This window comes from Delphinapterus leucas, chromosome 4 (assembly GCF_059928025.1).
Source record: "Delphinapterus leucas isolate spDelLeu-1000000601 "Yukka" chromosome 4, BTC_Dleu_Yukka2, whole genome shotgun sequence".
In the NCBI taxonomy this organism is placed as follows: domain Eukaryota; kingdom Metazoa; phylum Chordata; class Mammalia; order Artiodactyla; family Monodontidae; genus Delphinapterus; species Delphinapterus leucas.
The window spans coordinates 9,059,183-9,075,066 of NC_143132.1; the positions used below are offsets into that span (position 1 = coordinate 9,059,183).

General features: G+C 43.2%; 1 protein-coding gene across 6 annotated transcripts in view; it reads right to left on the reverse strand.

Moving 5' to 3' along the window:
* Positions 1-11,339: 11,339 nt before the first annotated feature.
* Positions 11,340-15,884, reverse strand: part of DOP1B (DOP1 leucine zipper like protein B) — a 111,224-nt gene continuing 106,679 nt past the window's right edge. For 5 of the 6 annotated variants that reach the window (XM_089910271.1, XM_022553042.2, XM_089910270.1 and 2 more), the window contains 5 exons: positions 15,489-15,625; positions 14,395-14,450; positions 14,009-14,170; positions 12,387-12,516; positions 11,340-11,884 (listed from right to left, as the gene is read on the reverse strand). In XM_089910271.1, coding sequence (XP_089766397.1) covers positions 11,633-11,884; positions 12,387-12,516; positions 14,009-14,170; positions 14,395-14,450; positions 15,489-15,625 — 737 coding nt within the window. In that variant the 3' untranslated portion in view covers positions 11,340-11,632. Of the gene's footprint in view, positions 11,885-12,386; positions 12,517-14,008; positions 14,171-14,394; positions 14,451-15,488; positions 15,626-15,884 lie in introns of those variants that run through there. The other variant, XR_002641867.2, reaches the window with a different exon arrangement.

A 15,884-nucleotide genomic window follows, 5' to 3' on the forward strand; every position in this document is an offset into this window, starting at 1 on the left:
TGGCCAACCCAATACTATTTACAATATGGAAGTCTAGTTCCTCTGCAACTTGCATTTTTGTTTTATCTAATTATTCCAATTTGAGGTTTTTAGGTTCTCAAATATTTTTGAATAAATGAATGAGGAAATGTTAAAAAAAAAAAAAGCCTGTGTTCTGTTGCCACCCTTGCTACTGACCACTGGGTTCTCAACTGAAAAAAAAAAAAAAAAGAAGCACAACCTAAAGGTTGAGAATTATGTTTTATTCGGTGGATATACCGAGGACTTAAGCCAAGGAGACAGCCTCTCATTAGCTCTGAGGGACTGTTCTGAAGATGTAAGGGGGAGCCAGGATATATAGGGGTTTTTGCAAAAAACCCAGGTAGTCGGAGCATCAAAAGATTACTGTTAATTAAAGAAAACCAGACATCTCCAGTTAGTGAATTTAGTGCTTTTCTAGCTATGGGGAGAGGCAAGAGTCTGGGCTTATTGAAATCACCACTTTGATGTACACTTAACTCTCTAGTGACAGTATCCTATTATTCTCCATCCTGAATCCCCTCAGTGTGTACAGTGGGTGATGGCTTGATGGCCACAACATCCTTTCTTTACTGATATGGCAGATGACATTCTTTGTCCACAGGGTAAACGACATGTGAAACACCTAAGTAAGAATGCTAGTTAATACCATTTGCAATCCTCTGGACTGGGTAATTTCTCAGTTTCCTCCAGGTTTCAGATTGTATTATTATGTGAGAAGCTCTTTCATCAACTGTTTGTTGAGAACCTAATTTGTGTCTATCAAAGTGAGGGCTCCAAGAATGCAGTGATGAGCAAAATAGAGGATTCCACTCTTGTGGAATCTACTGTCTCTTGGCTGTTTATTCAATAAGTTGTAGCCCATTAGTGAGTTGTGAAATCAATTTGGTGAGTCTCAACTAGCACTTTGCAAAAAAAAAAATTTTTTTTTAATTTAATAGTATAGTGTAGTGTCTGTCTGGGCCTAAATCCAACGTATTCGCTTGTTAACTATGTGATGTTCGGCAATGTTGATTTTGAAATGAGATTAGCCTGGAATATCCAGGTGGGCCCTAGATGCGATCACAAGTGTCTTTGTAAGACCGAGGCAGAGGGAGATTTAGTCACAGGAGACTACTTGGCCACTGAAGCATCTCTCCAGAGACTTGAAGATGCTATGTGGATGGTTTTGAAAGTGGAGAAAGGCCATGAGCAAAGGATGCAGGGAATGCAGCTCCAGAAGCTGGAAAAGGCAAGGAAACTGCCTTCTAGGGCCCCCAGAATTTACAGGGAGCACGAGCCCCTGCAGACACCTTGGTTTCAGTTCATTTTGGACATCTGGCCTCCAAACTCGAAGAGAATGCATTTCTGCTGGGTTTTTTTTGGCTGCTTTGGGTTTTCATTGCTGCGCATGCGCTTTCTCTAGTTGCAGTGAGCGGGGACTACTCTTCATTGTGGTGCGCGGGTTTCTCATTGCGGCGGCTTCTCTTGTTGTGGAGCATGGGCTCTAGGTACGTGGGCTTCGATAGTTGTGGCATGCGGGCTCAGTAGTTGTGGCTCGCGGGCTCTAGAGCGCAGGCTCAGTAGTTGTGATGCACGGGCTTAGTTGTTCCGCAGCATGTGGGATCTTCCTGGACCAGGGCTCGAACCCGTGTCCCCTGCATTGGCAGGCGGATTCTTAACCACTACGCCACCAGGGAAGCCCCCTTCTGCAGTTTTTAAGACACTAAATTGTGGTAATTTGTTAGAATAGCAACAGGAATAGACAGTAGTCTATTCATGTACAAGCAAACACTTACCTGTACATACAAATTCTTGCCTCCCCACTCCTAATATTTTTTTAACACAATTGAACATACTGTGGAGTTCTACATTCTCAAGGCTTACTCATATGGAAGAAATGTGAGGCAAACATGTACAGGCTAAGCTTAAACCGGGTTGGTATAAAAGGGGCTTTTTCAGGAAAGTAAATGCTCTGTTGCACACCTCTGGTGCTTGTGTTAGAGAAACTCAAGCTGACTTGGAAATCTTTATCTTTAAAAATGTCAAAGCTGAGTTTGATGTGATTTTTTTATGGTAAAAACTACCTTCTTTGGGGAGTGCTGTTTACTAAATGTTTGTCTCCCCCCAAAATTCATATGTTGACATCCTAACCACCAATATCATGGTATTTGGAGGTGGGGCATTTGGGAGGGTGATTAGGTCAAGAGGGTGGATCCCTCATGAATTCGATTATAGTCCTTATAAAAGAGACCTTACAGAGATCCCTCAACCCTTCTGTTAGGACACAGCAGGTAGAACCAGGAAGGTGCTTTTTTTTTTGGCCGCACTGTGCAGCTTGTGGGATCTTTGTTCCCTGACCAGGGATTGAACCCAGGCCCTCAGCAGACAGAGGGCGGAGTCCTAACCACTGGACCGCCAGGGAATTCCCAAGGTGCTTTGACTTTATACTTCCCTATTACAGAACTGTGAGAAATAAAAGTTTCTTGTTTAAGCCACCCAATCTATGGTATTTTTATTTTAGCACCCCAAACTAAGACAAGAAAAGAGAAATTTTAAAATTCCATACAAGAGTTAGAATATCTGAAGAAAATAAAATCTCTAACCAATTGATCTAAATCAAAAACAACGTGAAGGGGTTTCCCTGGTGGCGCAGTGGTTAAGAATCGGCCTGCCAAGGCAGGGGACACAGGTTCAAGCCCTGGTCCAGGAAGATCCCACATGCTGCGGAGCTACTGAGCCTGCGCTCTAGAGCCCGCGAGCCACAACTACTGAGCCCACGTGCTACAACTACTGAAGCCTGCCCGCCTAGAGCCCGGGATCCGCAACAAGAGAAGCCACCGCGATGAGAAGCCCGCGCACCACAAGGAAGAGTAGTCCCCGCTCAGCCCAACTAGAGAAAGCTCGCGCGCAGCAACAAAGACCCAGTGCAGCCAAAAATAAATAAATAAATTAAAAAAAGAAAAAAAAAACAACGTGAAAACTGGTTGCTTTCACAAACCTACACAGTTACACATCTCGACTTTTACATGGAATATATCTCAGAGAGACTTCCGTAGTTGTGCATGAAAATCTTCATCACATTGTTTTACAGCTTCATAACATTTCATTACATTGATGTATTGCGATTCGTGTAGTCAGTCTCTTACTGGTGGACACTGAGGTTGTCTCCAAACTTTTTGCTATTATCAATATTTACAATGAATAACTTGTACATAAGTCATTTTGCACATATGCATATATATCTGATAAATTCCTGGAAGTAGAATTGTGAGGTCAAAAATACATCCATTTTTACTTTTGGTAGAAATTGCCCCATTTTCTCCACAGAGCTTGTACCAATGTATACTCTGTAGCAATGGAAGTGGGGAGGCTGTTTTCCCCCTTTCACTGATATTCCTGAAATGGTGAGTGACTAATATCTCAGAGCAATTGTTTTTTCTCATATTGTAAGTTTGGGTGTCTTTTTACATTTGTAAAAGCCAATTGTGTGTATGTGTGTGTGTATTGTGTGTGTGTGTCAGTGTGTGTGTCAGTGTGTGTGTGTGTGTGTGTGTGTACTCCCTGTTTATATCTTTTGCCCAATTTTCTATTGTTTCTTTTGATAGTTCTTTCAGTACTGAAGAAATTAGCCCTTTGTAATATGTCTGAAATATTTTTCTGTTTTTGCCATTTGTCTTTTACTTTGCTTATGATGATTTTTGTTGTGCAGAATTTTTTTTTTTTTTTTTTTGCGGTACGCGGGCCTCTCACTGCTGTGGCCTCTCCCGTTGAGGAGCACAGGCTCCGGACGCGCAGGCTCAGCGGCCATGGCTCACGGGCCCAGCCGCTCCGCGGCATGTGGGATCTTCCCGGACCGGGGCACGAACCCGTGTCCCCTGCATCGGCAGGCGGACTCTCAACCACTGCGCCACCAGGGAAGCCCCTGTTGTGCAGAATTTTAAAAAGAAAATTTATATAGTCAAAATTATAGAACTTTCTCTTAGACTTTTGGAATTTATGTTCATCTAAGAAATTTCATCTCCATTGTTGGCTTATATAAATATCTTTTCCTCAATTTTTCTAGCATTTTCATGGTTTCTTCATGGTTTCAATCTTTGATTTGTTTGGAATTTATTTTGGTGAAAGATGTGAGATATGAATTCAACTTATTTTCCCCCTGTTGGGTACCCAGTTATCCCAACACCATTTATTGAATAAGACACCTATCTTTCCCCCTATGGGTTTGAAGTACCACCTTTACTATATGCTAAACTTTTCTATGTGTTTGGGTCCATTGATAGACTTTCATTTTGTTCTATTGACCTCTTGTCCATTCCTGCACTGGTACCAATTATTTTAGCTTTATAATATAAAGATCTGAGGTTAGTTCTCTTCATTACTCTTTAACTTAGAATTTATGCTGTAAGTTAAAATTTACAACTTTATGATGTTGAATTTTCCTCTTCAAGACCTAGTAAACCTTCCCTTTAGCTCCAAGTCTTCTTTTCTGCTTTGGTAGTGTTGTCTTCAAGGAGGTCTTATAAATTTTTTTTTCCTATTTTTTTATTGTTGTTGTTATTGGCAGTGAGATTTCATCTATCTCATAACTGGTCATAAATAGATAGATAGATAGATATTGATGTCAAAAAAACTATACTGGGCCTCCCTGGTGGCACGGTGGTTGAGAGTCCGCCTGCCGATGCAGGCGACACGGGTTCGTGCCCCGGTCCGGGAAGATCCCCCATGCCGCGGAGCGGCTGGGCCTGTGAGCCATGGCCGCTGAGCCTGCGCGTCCGGAGCCTGTGCTCCGCAACGGGAGAGGCCACAACAGTGAGAGACCCGCGTACCGCAAAAAAAAACAAAAACAAAAAAAACTATACTGATGTGTACATATTAACTTCTGATTGAATTTTCTTGCCTTTAGGCCAATCATACTCTTCATTTGGCCACGAGCTCCACCCCCTGCCCCCAATCATATTAAACAACTTGTCTTTTTTTTTAAAAAATAAATTTATTTATTTTTGGCTGCATTGGGTCTTCGTTGCTGCACGTGGTGGGCTTTCTTTAGTTGCGGCGAGCAGGGGCTACTTTTCGTTGCGGTGTGCGGGCTTCTCATTGCAGTGGCTTTTCTTGTTGTGGAGCATGGGCTCTAGGTGCACAGGCTTCAGTAGTTGTGGTGTGCGGGGCTCAGTAGCTGTGGCTTGCGGGCTCTAGAGCGCAGGCTCAGTAGTTGTGGAGCACGGGCTTAGTTGCTTCGCAGGATGTGGAATCTTCCTGGACCAGGGCTCGAACCCGTGTCCCCTGCATTGGCAGGTGGATGCTTAACCACTGCGCCACCAGGGAAGTCCCCAAACAGCTTGTGTTTTTCCTGAGGGAATTTAGATTGATAGGCTGGCTTAGATTCAGAAACAAACAAAATAATTGGAAGGAAAACATGGGACAATATACAATCAAGTGCTTATTAGTCACTGTAGTATCTTTAGTACAACACAAAGCTCTCTGAGCAGTATGGTTAGTGCACAGAGTCAAGTGTGCCCTCTCCATACAGTACGAAGTGTTTGGTTATCAAAGGGTCCAGTAAGAATTAAGGACAAGCCAGGTGAAGACAGAATGAGTGGTTCTCACAGATGCTTCAGATGGGTTGGGCTATGTAATCAGGCCGTGCTGGGAACAGGACAGAGTGGGGAAAGCACGCCAAGCAGAACACCTCACGTGTCCCAAGTGGTCGCCAGGGAAACCACATGAGTCTCAGGGAGGGGATTCTTAGAGTGACGGAGAGGCCAAGATTGGGGGAAAACCCACCGTTCCCTGAGCCCACACTGCCTAGTCCTACAAATCCATTCATTCAAACTTTTACTCCCCTTTCTTCTTCCTTCCAGCACCACCTTGGGCAGATAAATCAACATTTATGTTTTTCATTTAGCTATTTGCTGGCTGCTCATCGATGTCAGACACCGAAGGAACTGAAGATATAGGCTCTGTCTTTTCCACAAAAGGGCGCTTACCTTGGACCAGTGATGGGCTACTACGTTATTCAGTGCTTTCATAGGGCCACACTGGGAAAGTGCCTCGCTGTGAGGTGTAGAAAGAAGCAAGGCCAGGGAGTTTGGATCTCGAAGACGGGCTCCCATATATTTGTTAAATAAACCAACAAACGACTTGAGTAGGACTTCGCCAGGTGAAAGAGAAGGAGAAAATAGTATCAAGTGGATGAAACAACATATGTAAGAAATGCAGGAGAGGGACTTCCCTGGTGGCGCAGTAGTTAAGAATCCGCCTGCCAATGCAGGGAACACGGGTTCGGGCCCTGGTCCAGGAAGATCCCACATGCCGTGGAGCAACTAAGCCCGTGCGCCACAACTAAGCCCATGTGCCACAACTACTGAGCCTTCCCTCTAGAGCCCGTGAGCCACAACTCCTGAGCCCGTGTGCCACGGCTACTGGAGCCCGCGTGCCTAGAGCTTGTGCTCTGCAACGAGAAGCCACTGAAATGAGAAGCCCCCGCACTGCCACAAAGAGTAGCCCCTGCTTGCCGCAACTAGAGAAAGCCTGCACGCAGCAACGAAGACCCAAAGCAGCCAAAAATAAATAAATAAATAGATTTATATTAAAAAAAAAAAAAGAAATGCTGGAGATAAGAAACCCCGAGTGGTTGGAGGAGACAGGAGAGGTAGCTGAGGCCTTCAGGAGGATAGAAAATCCCATCAGGCCCCAAGAGTCATAATTACAATTTCAATTTAGGGTAAAATGTTAAGCAACTTCTTTTTTCTTTTTTTTTTTTTTCTTTTTTGGTACGAGGGCCTCTCACTGTTGTGGCCTCTCCTGTTGCGGAGCACAGGCTCTGGACGCGCAGGCTCAGCGGCCATGGCTCACCGGCCCAGCCGCTCCGTGGCATGTGGGATCCTCCCGGACCGGGGCACGAATCCGTGTTCCCTGCATCAGCAGGCGGACTCTCAACCACTGTGCCACTAGGGAAGCCCAAGCAACTTCTTTTTCTAAAGCTGAAACATTGAAGGGCGAGTTTCTCCTTAGTATTCTACCTCCCATCTGCTTCTGGTTGACTCTGGGGGGAAAACTCAGGATGGCACAGACACTTGTTCACCAGATAAGGGGGAGCCCTGGCTGTCTCCCCTACTCTCACTTTAAATTCACAGTATTTTTTGGGTTTAAAACTTTATTGTGGTATTATATACAAAACATAAAATTTATCATTTTAACCCTTGAGTGTACAATTCAGTGACATTACATTCCCATTGTTGTGCAACCGTCACCACCATCCACCTCCAGAACTTTCTCCTCATCCCAAACTGAAATTCTGTACCCATTAAACACTAACTCCTCAGTCCTTTCTCCCCCAGACCCTGGCCACCACCATTCTATTTCCTGTTTCTATGAATTTGATTATTCAGGCACCTCATGTAAGTGGAATCATATTTGTCCTTTTGTGACTGATTTATTTCGCTTAGCATCATGTCCTCAAGGTTTATCCATGTTGTAGCACGTGTCCGGATTTCATTCCTTTTTAAGGCTCAATAATGTTCCACCGTATGTCTACACCACATATGTTTATCCATTCATCCATTGATGTACATTCAGGTTATTTCCACCTCTTGGCTATTGTGGATAATGCTGCCACGTACATGAGTGTGCAAATATCTCTTTGTGACCCCTGCTTTTCGTTTTTAGCAGAATTGCTGGATCATAGGGTAATTATATTTTAAACTCTTTGAGGAACAGCCATACTCTTCCTAGATCCAATTTTTTTTTTTTTTTTTTTTGTGGTACGCGGGCCTCTCACTGTTGTGGCCTCTCCCATTGCGGAGCGCAGGCTCAGCAGCCATGGCTCACGGGCCCAGCCGCTCCGCGGCATGTGGGATCTTCCTGGACCGGGGCACGAACCCATGTCCCCTGCATCGGCAGGCGGACTCTCAACCACTGCGCCACCAGGGAAGCCCCCTAGATCCAATTTTAAAGTCCATTTCTGCCTTGGCTTAAAGGTAGGCTTATTGATTTAGATGCAGGACCACTTGGAAAGAGCTACTTGTATAGGATGAGAAGTAAGCAGACAAGCCTCCGCCTTGCGGGTTTCCTCATTTCCATCCAAGCCATCATCTCTGTGAACCCGTGGCTCTGCAAACTAGTGTTTCTCCAAGAGTGGTCCAGAAAGCACTAGCATCAAAGATAACCTATTACACAGGCAGATTCCCGAATGTCACCCCACTTACTGATTCAGACTTTCTGGGGCGGAGGCTAAGCCTTCTGCAAGTTAGCAAGCTCTCTGGATGATTCTGTGCACACACCAGAGAGAGGACCCCTGTTAAGTAAAGCTGCGTTGCTGGATTCTAACCACAACTGAGATTTCTAACTGCTGGGTCCTCATAACCATCCTGAAAAAAGGTTGAAGGGGGTCCCTTCACTCAACTTCAGAGACAGCACAAAGTCCGATTGCAGACGATGGAATTCAGCTTATGGAACGACGACTATACAGCTTAACAAAACATGTAAGCATGGTAAGATACTACGTAGTGATCCTCACAACGTCCAGTTGCCCCTTAGTGTAGAATGGGTGGACTCTTCTTTGATGGTGTTACTTTTCCATGTCCATGGGTTTGTGTGTCCTACTAAACTGCAAATGGTACCTGGCAGAAGGCATTGTCTTACCTCAATTTAATTCCAAAGGCCAGATTCTGTCTGGTCTCCCAGGTTGTTGTTCAAAGCTTTTAATTACAGTCTTCATCAACCATCTCGATGAATCCAGCTACTTCTACTTCTAAATTTAACCGGGCATAACACAAATGCTGGAAAATAAGGCTTGTTCTGCTTTAAAACACCTCACCACCCCTTGAGAGGCAGGAGCCACCTGCTCTGTGCCGAGGCTCTGGGAGGAGCTGTTTCAGCAGGAAGCCCGCTGGGCGGGGTGGCCTCAGAAGCTGTCTCCCACCCGACCACGCGGCAGCAGCCCTTGCAGTGTTTTCCTGTTTAAACTTCTCAGCCCTGGGCTTGAGAACATAGCGCTCTAGAGCAAGACAGACCTAAGCTTCGGTTCCTGGCTCTGCAGACTTTGGAGAACTGAGGAACAGTCCCTACCTCTCAAGGGGGTTAGGAAATCACCCATGTGACGCGCTCAGCACTAAGCCTGGCCCCTGGGAAGCACTCCAGTGGTGACGACCATTCATACCTGCTCATAAGGGCTACGTCCCCACCACACCCTCCTGTAGCTCCGTGCGTTCCAAAGTCTGCTTTGTTAGAGCACGGGACCCAGCACACTTCTTGCCCCCAGAGAAGTGGCACTTTGGTCCTTGGGTTGGACACATGGCTTAGCTTCTTCTGAGAGGAAATGAGTCACAGCGGTCGTCTTGCAAGTGGGAAGGCAAAAAAGAACTGTTGATTTTGCTTTTCCTCACCCTTAAAAAAAAAATCTCCATTTTCTCTTTTAAAACTAAGACAACATTGTCAATCAACTATACTCCAATATAAAACAAAAAGTTAGAAGAGAAAAAAGACATAAAAGACCCCCCCCCCAAAAGTCAAGTGAAAAGAAACAACTATATAAACCACAGCGGGAGCACAGAGAGGGTTAGTTGCTATAACCCTGAGGGGTAGTTACAGTCGATATTTCTATTGTATAGATGAGAAAACTGAGGAACAAAGTATATGTCCAGCCTAGCATGTGGGTAAAGCTGAATAACAAACCCAGATTGAATTCAGAGCCTCTGCCCTCACCCACTGTGGCGTGTACACTGACAAAAGACTTAGATACACATCACATTTCTAAGACTTCTGTCCTAGTGTTCTAAGATAAACAGAGACGCACGATGAAACCCCTTTTAAGATTCTATTAATAAATAAGGATTCAATTTTATATGGTATTGACCGAGACCATTAAGCTGTTTTAGATACTGGAGAGGAAAAAAGGAAAAAGCAAAATTTGTAAATCTAGGTACAGATACAAGAACTACCTTTCATGGCATAATAGCTACTGATGATATAAATAGGCTATTAGTGTTGTCAGTTTTGATACGTGATCATATGTACCCACCTTGATGTTAACTATTGAGCAGCATATGGTTATCTCCTCACAGCCTGAGTTACAGGGAAATCATCATATAAGTTACATTGAATTCACAATCCTACACTTCAATATTTAACATTTTAGTGACCAACCTTGCAAATGATTTTAAAGATACCCCCCCAACACACACAAAAACAACATAGTTTCCATGTAATTATTTTTTTTTTATTATTATTTTTTGGCTGTGCCACATGGCATGCGGGATCTTAGTTCCCCAACCAGGCATCAAACCCGCGCTCCCTGCGATGGAAGCAAGGAGTCTTAACCGCTGGACCGCCAGGGAAGTCCCTCCATGTAATTTTTAACACGTATTTGTATGAATACCCATATATGGTGGTGCTTTTTGATTCTTACTTTTAGCCCCTATTTAGGGAACCAAGTGGTTCTGTGCTCCCCATATCCTATCTTGGGGCTAGTGACACAAATTGCTTCTGCAGTGTTCACAAACTAATACGTAGTAGAATGTTAGGAGAAACTTAACCAGTAATGTTGGTCAAGTTCCCAAACACCCTTGTCTATAGAAAGGATGGATCTGAGAGCACACATTAGGTAGGACAGTTTGCATCGTCTGGCCCGGAAAATGAGGTCATGGAACGACGCCCCGGTGGCTGAAAAGGGGACATGAGCTAGGCAGGTCTGGCAGGCAAGCCCCGCGCACTGGTGCAGAGTGAGGGCGCTCACCTCAGAGGATGGGCACCAAGAGGGAGTCTAAATAAGGAAGTTGGCATGAGACAAAGAGGCTCGAAAAGAGAGGGATGACACGCTGCCAGCCTGGAGGAGTCTGTGCCTAGGAAGGGATTATTTTCATCAACAGCAATGTCTGCAGAGAGGTAAAGAGATCCCAGAAATGACAGAGTAATAAGGAAGCGTCCAAAGAGTGAGTCTCCCTGACAATAGTTTCAGGCATCAGAGGCTCCATGACCACGCTGATTGCTTTATGTTCAATGGAAAGTGCTGGCCAGGCACTCCGGGGTGCCATAACTAAGGCTACAGCTGTCAGACATTTGAAAACTACGTATTTCTTACCCAGCAGAAGAGTGTGAACATGTGATTTTAATGGGCATGAGTTAAATACAATGAGACGTCTGCAAGCTCACACCTCTGCTGAATAGGCAATGGTAACGGGCAATTAGTATTTTCAGAAAATAATATATTTTCATTTTAAAATGTGGTACGAAAATAAATGTTTAAAGGGACATATGTGAGAAAGGTTAAAATAATAGTCAACAAGATTTTTAGAGGTGTACTGACACGGACCCATATATCTGCAACAAAGAAAACAACTCTCCAATCTCTTCATCCTTTACTTTATATTACAAATGTTGTGCCACCATTAGATGATATATTAATTTTACTTCTTTACATAAATTGAGGAAGAAACATAAAATCAGATCTAAAAATATTACGTGGCATTCAGGGAGGTGTATTTTGGTGCCCACCAGAAAAATGATCTGAAATTTACTTTCAAAACGGAGACACACTTGTTTAAAAGCACTATCCTGGCTCCTTTTTTGTTTTGAATATATCCTGTTTTTTCTCGAAGTCTCAGTAAATGGATTAAACAAGTTCCGGCTTACAAGGTTAACATTCCAGATGTTCCAAAAAATCGTATTCAACACATTCTTCCAGTTGCTTCAAGACCCTTGAGCTATCTGCGACGGGCGACTCCACAAGTAGAGGCCCTCGGGTGTCAGTAGGCAGTTTACTTTGGGTTTTAAAAGCACAATTCAGAGTCTTGAAGAATGGCGTCAACTGCCTAACGCTGGAAAGAGAATGCTGGCGCAGAAGAGGGAACTCGCTCTTCACGGTGATCTCATCGGAGCTGCTGATTTCCTGCAAAAAACCCACAATGACGTGGCTTTGCTAAGGGTTAGAGATGCACGCGAGGCATGTGCAGGCGGTGAAAGCTAAGAGATGGGTCGTTTATGAAATTCACTGTCAGCGCTGATGGTAGCAGCATCAACTCAAATCCTAGGTCTTCAGCTGCCATCTTCCACCAGGATTTCACCCTGAGCCCACCCCGCTGGGGCCACTGTCACCTCTCCGGCAGGCTCTTCCTCTGAGTCACAGAGGGAGTCTGTGGGCAAGACTACTTCTACAGGACTGTGTCACCCAGGAGGCTTTACCCCTTAGCAACTGGGATGAGAAAGTGACATATAAATGCTAAAACAAAGATGAAATTTATAACCATCTCCAAGTTTGAACATTCAGTTAGGAGGCATTCTGAAAACTGTTCAAAGTCATTAAAATCAAATAGCATATGAAGTACTTCACTCACTGCCTAGCCTTTCTCCCCTCTACCACAAATATAACTGTTAAAAGGGAAAACATTTACCCCATATTTTAATTTTAGAAGTTCGAGAATCCTGACAGTGTGGGGTTTGCATTCTTGGTGATTCTCCTCTAGATCCGACGGGAAGGCAGGGCCCTCTGTGTCTACTTCTGGAACAAATGCCCACCTGTAACTGGAGGAAAAAAATCTGAGGTCAGGCATGCTGGCTTGGAGCCCACTTAAAGAGTTATAAACAGTTTTACTGAGATGTAAATCACATTCACCGGTTTAACGTGTACAGATCAATAGCTTTTGGTATATTCACAGAATTGTACATCCATCGCCATAATCAATTTTAGGATATTTTCATAACCCCAAATAGAATCCCTGTTCCCGTTAGCCCTCACCCCTCAATCCACTACACCCCTTTGATCTAGGCAACCACTCATCTATTTTCTGTCTGTACAGATTTTTTTATACTGGACATTTCATATAAATGGAATCACATAATACATGGTCGTTTGTGCCTGGCTTCTTTCACTTAATATTGTCAAGGTTCATCCGTGCTGTGGCGTGTGTCGGTACTTCATTTCTTTGTATTGTAGAATATTTAATTGTATGGATACACCACATGTTATTTATCCACTTGTCAACTGATGGACATTTCTCTACCTTTTGCCTGTTATGATTAATGCTGCTGTGCATACTCATGTACATTGGAACTCACTTAAAAAAAAAAAACTTTCTTTTTTAGAGCAGTTTTAGGTTCACCCAAAATTGAGCAGAGAGTACAGAGGTTTCCCACTTGCCCTGGGGCCTGCTCCGCCGTGCACAGCCTCCCTGACTACCAACACACCCACCAGAGGGGTACATTTGTTACAATCGATGAACTGACACTGACTCAACATCATCACCCAAAGTCCAGAGTTCACCTTAGGGTTCACTCTTGGTGCTGTAACTTCCATAGGCTCGGACAAGTGTGCAATGACATGTATCATACGAAGTAGTTTCACTGCCCTAAAAATGCTCTGTGCTCTGCCTCGCTCTCCCCTCCCGCCTGGCACACACTCAGCTGTTTACTGTCTCCAGTCTTGCCTTTTACAGATCATCATATAGTTGGAATCAGACAGTATGTAGCCATTTCAGATTGGCTTCTTTCACTTAGTGATTTCTAACCACAAACATTTCTACATGATTTCACTCTGTAGGGGAAATAGGACAGAGAGAAGTGGCATCTGGGGCCAGGCATGAAATTAGACATATGAGCAGCTGTGTTAAGCCTACAGGAAATGTGAGCCCACAAGGGCAGAGCCAATCGGAGATGGCAAGTTCCATTTATTTAATTAAAAACAAAGAGACAAAAAAATTATACAAACCCAGTGAGGATCACCAGTGGGTGACTCTGTTTTATAAGAACCCAATAGCAAAACCCACCTAAACACACACACACACACACACACAGAGAGAGAAAGAGAAACCCGTACATAAACACTACTGTGAGCCAAATTCCCCAAAACACAGATGTTGCAAGTAATGTGAAACTTGGTATTCTGAGCAGACTCCTCGGCCACTAGCAACCCATGCTGTGGTTTCTTATATATTGTACAGGAAAGAACAAGTGAAAGTGCTCAAGAGGAAAGAAAGTCATCCACTTCAAAGAAGACACGTGGTCTTCTCTGACTTACATCTGAAATAGCGGCATCTTGTCAGGTGGAAAAGAAAGTGCCGTGTCCAAGAATTTGCAAGCCGATAAGTATAGGATAAGTTCACTCTGGGGTATCTCCCCCATCGAGGGCTCATTTCCATCAGAGACTGAAACTTTTATTCTGTTGATTTTGTTGCTGTTTCTGTAAATTTGCAAAGAAACTCTTGTTATAAATTCATTCACATCTGCCGTGGTCCTTTTGCCTATGCAATGTCCATAAGAAGGTTTTCCTTTTAAGAAATGGTCAGAATAGCTGGTCCCTTCACAACCACTTCAGGAAAACAGTATTTAGTGTTAGATAGCCCTGCGTCTTAAGGTGGTGTCTATTAACCTTCATATATGTGTGCGGACTGCTGTACTACTTACCTCAATGATTCATCGTCCTCTTTCAGATCTTCTTCAAGCTGTATGAATGTCTGAATCTTTAAAAAAAATGTGAATTCAAGTTACTATTTGAGAGAGAGTAAACCTAGCTTAATGTTTAAAATTTATATGTCCATAAAAAATAGCAAATAAAGCAAAAGAAACAATCAAAAAAATGAAAAGACAACCTATGAAATGGAAAAAAAAATCTGCAAACCAAATATCTGATAGGGTAATATCCAAAATATAGAAAGAACTCATACAACTCAGTAACCAAAAAAAGCAAATAATCCAATGAAAAAATGGGCAGCATTATTTGCAGTAGCCAAGACATGGAAACAACCTAAATGTCCATCAACAGATAAACAGATAAAGAAATGGTTTTATATATACACAATGGAATATTATTCAGCCACGAAAAGGAGGAATCCTACCATTTCCAGCAACATGGAAGGACCTTGAGGGCATTATACTAAGTGAAATAAGAAGAAAAAGGCAAATACTGTATGATCTCCCTTATAAGTGGAATCTAAAAAAATAAAACAAGGAACTTCCCTGGTGGTCCAGTGGTTAAGACTCCGTGCTTCCAATGCAGGGGGCGTGGGTTCAATCCCTGATCATGGACGTTAACTAAACTTACTGTGATAATCATTTCATGATATACTTCAGTCAAATCAAGTTGTACACCTTAAACTCACACACTGCTATATGATACATATCTCAATAAAATTGGGGGATAAAAAACAGTTTAAAAAATAGCAAATAGGGAGTTCCCTGGTGGTCCAGTGGTTAGGACTCAGCACTTTCACTGCCATGTCCTGGTCGGGGAACTAAGATCCCGAAAGCCACATGGCATGGCCAAAAAAAAAAAAAAAAAAAAAAATCAAACTGTACAGATTAATTGGAATAACTGACGTTGAGAGAGCAACTAGGATTATAGGATAAAATATCTCTATTTAAGCAAGAGCTGACTCTGCACTACCAACTTGATTGAAAATTCTGCAGATAAAATTAGATATATATATGAAATATTATTCCTGAAAAAGCATTTCTAAAAGCTCCAATTTTGCTTTCAAGAGTAAAATATTTGCACTTACCAATTCAGAGACCATTATTGGCCACAATGAAGTCAAATGTTGAGCAGATATTCTTAGCAGCAAAACTCTGAAAAAAAGAAACATCTGAGCAGCAGCTATGGATGTCTGTCCAACTCTGAGATTGTCTGTCAGGCGTTCTAAGGAAAGAAGATTTTAGAGATGTCACACAAATATGCAGTTTGGAGTTTCTCACTAGACAAAGAGGAATAATAAAACTGCAATTGCTTTGACATTTGACGAGAACCTCATACATGAGATGGGTGTTGGGAGAATGGTTCTGTGCCCCGTGTTTGCCCCCAGCACTGTTCTTTGTGAGGCACGGCAGTTTGTGGCTTTTGCTAATGAAGTGAATCAAGTTCCTCTTATTCCCCTGCTGCAGCTAAGTAGAAAGGCAAC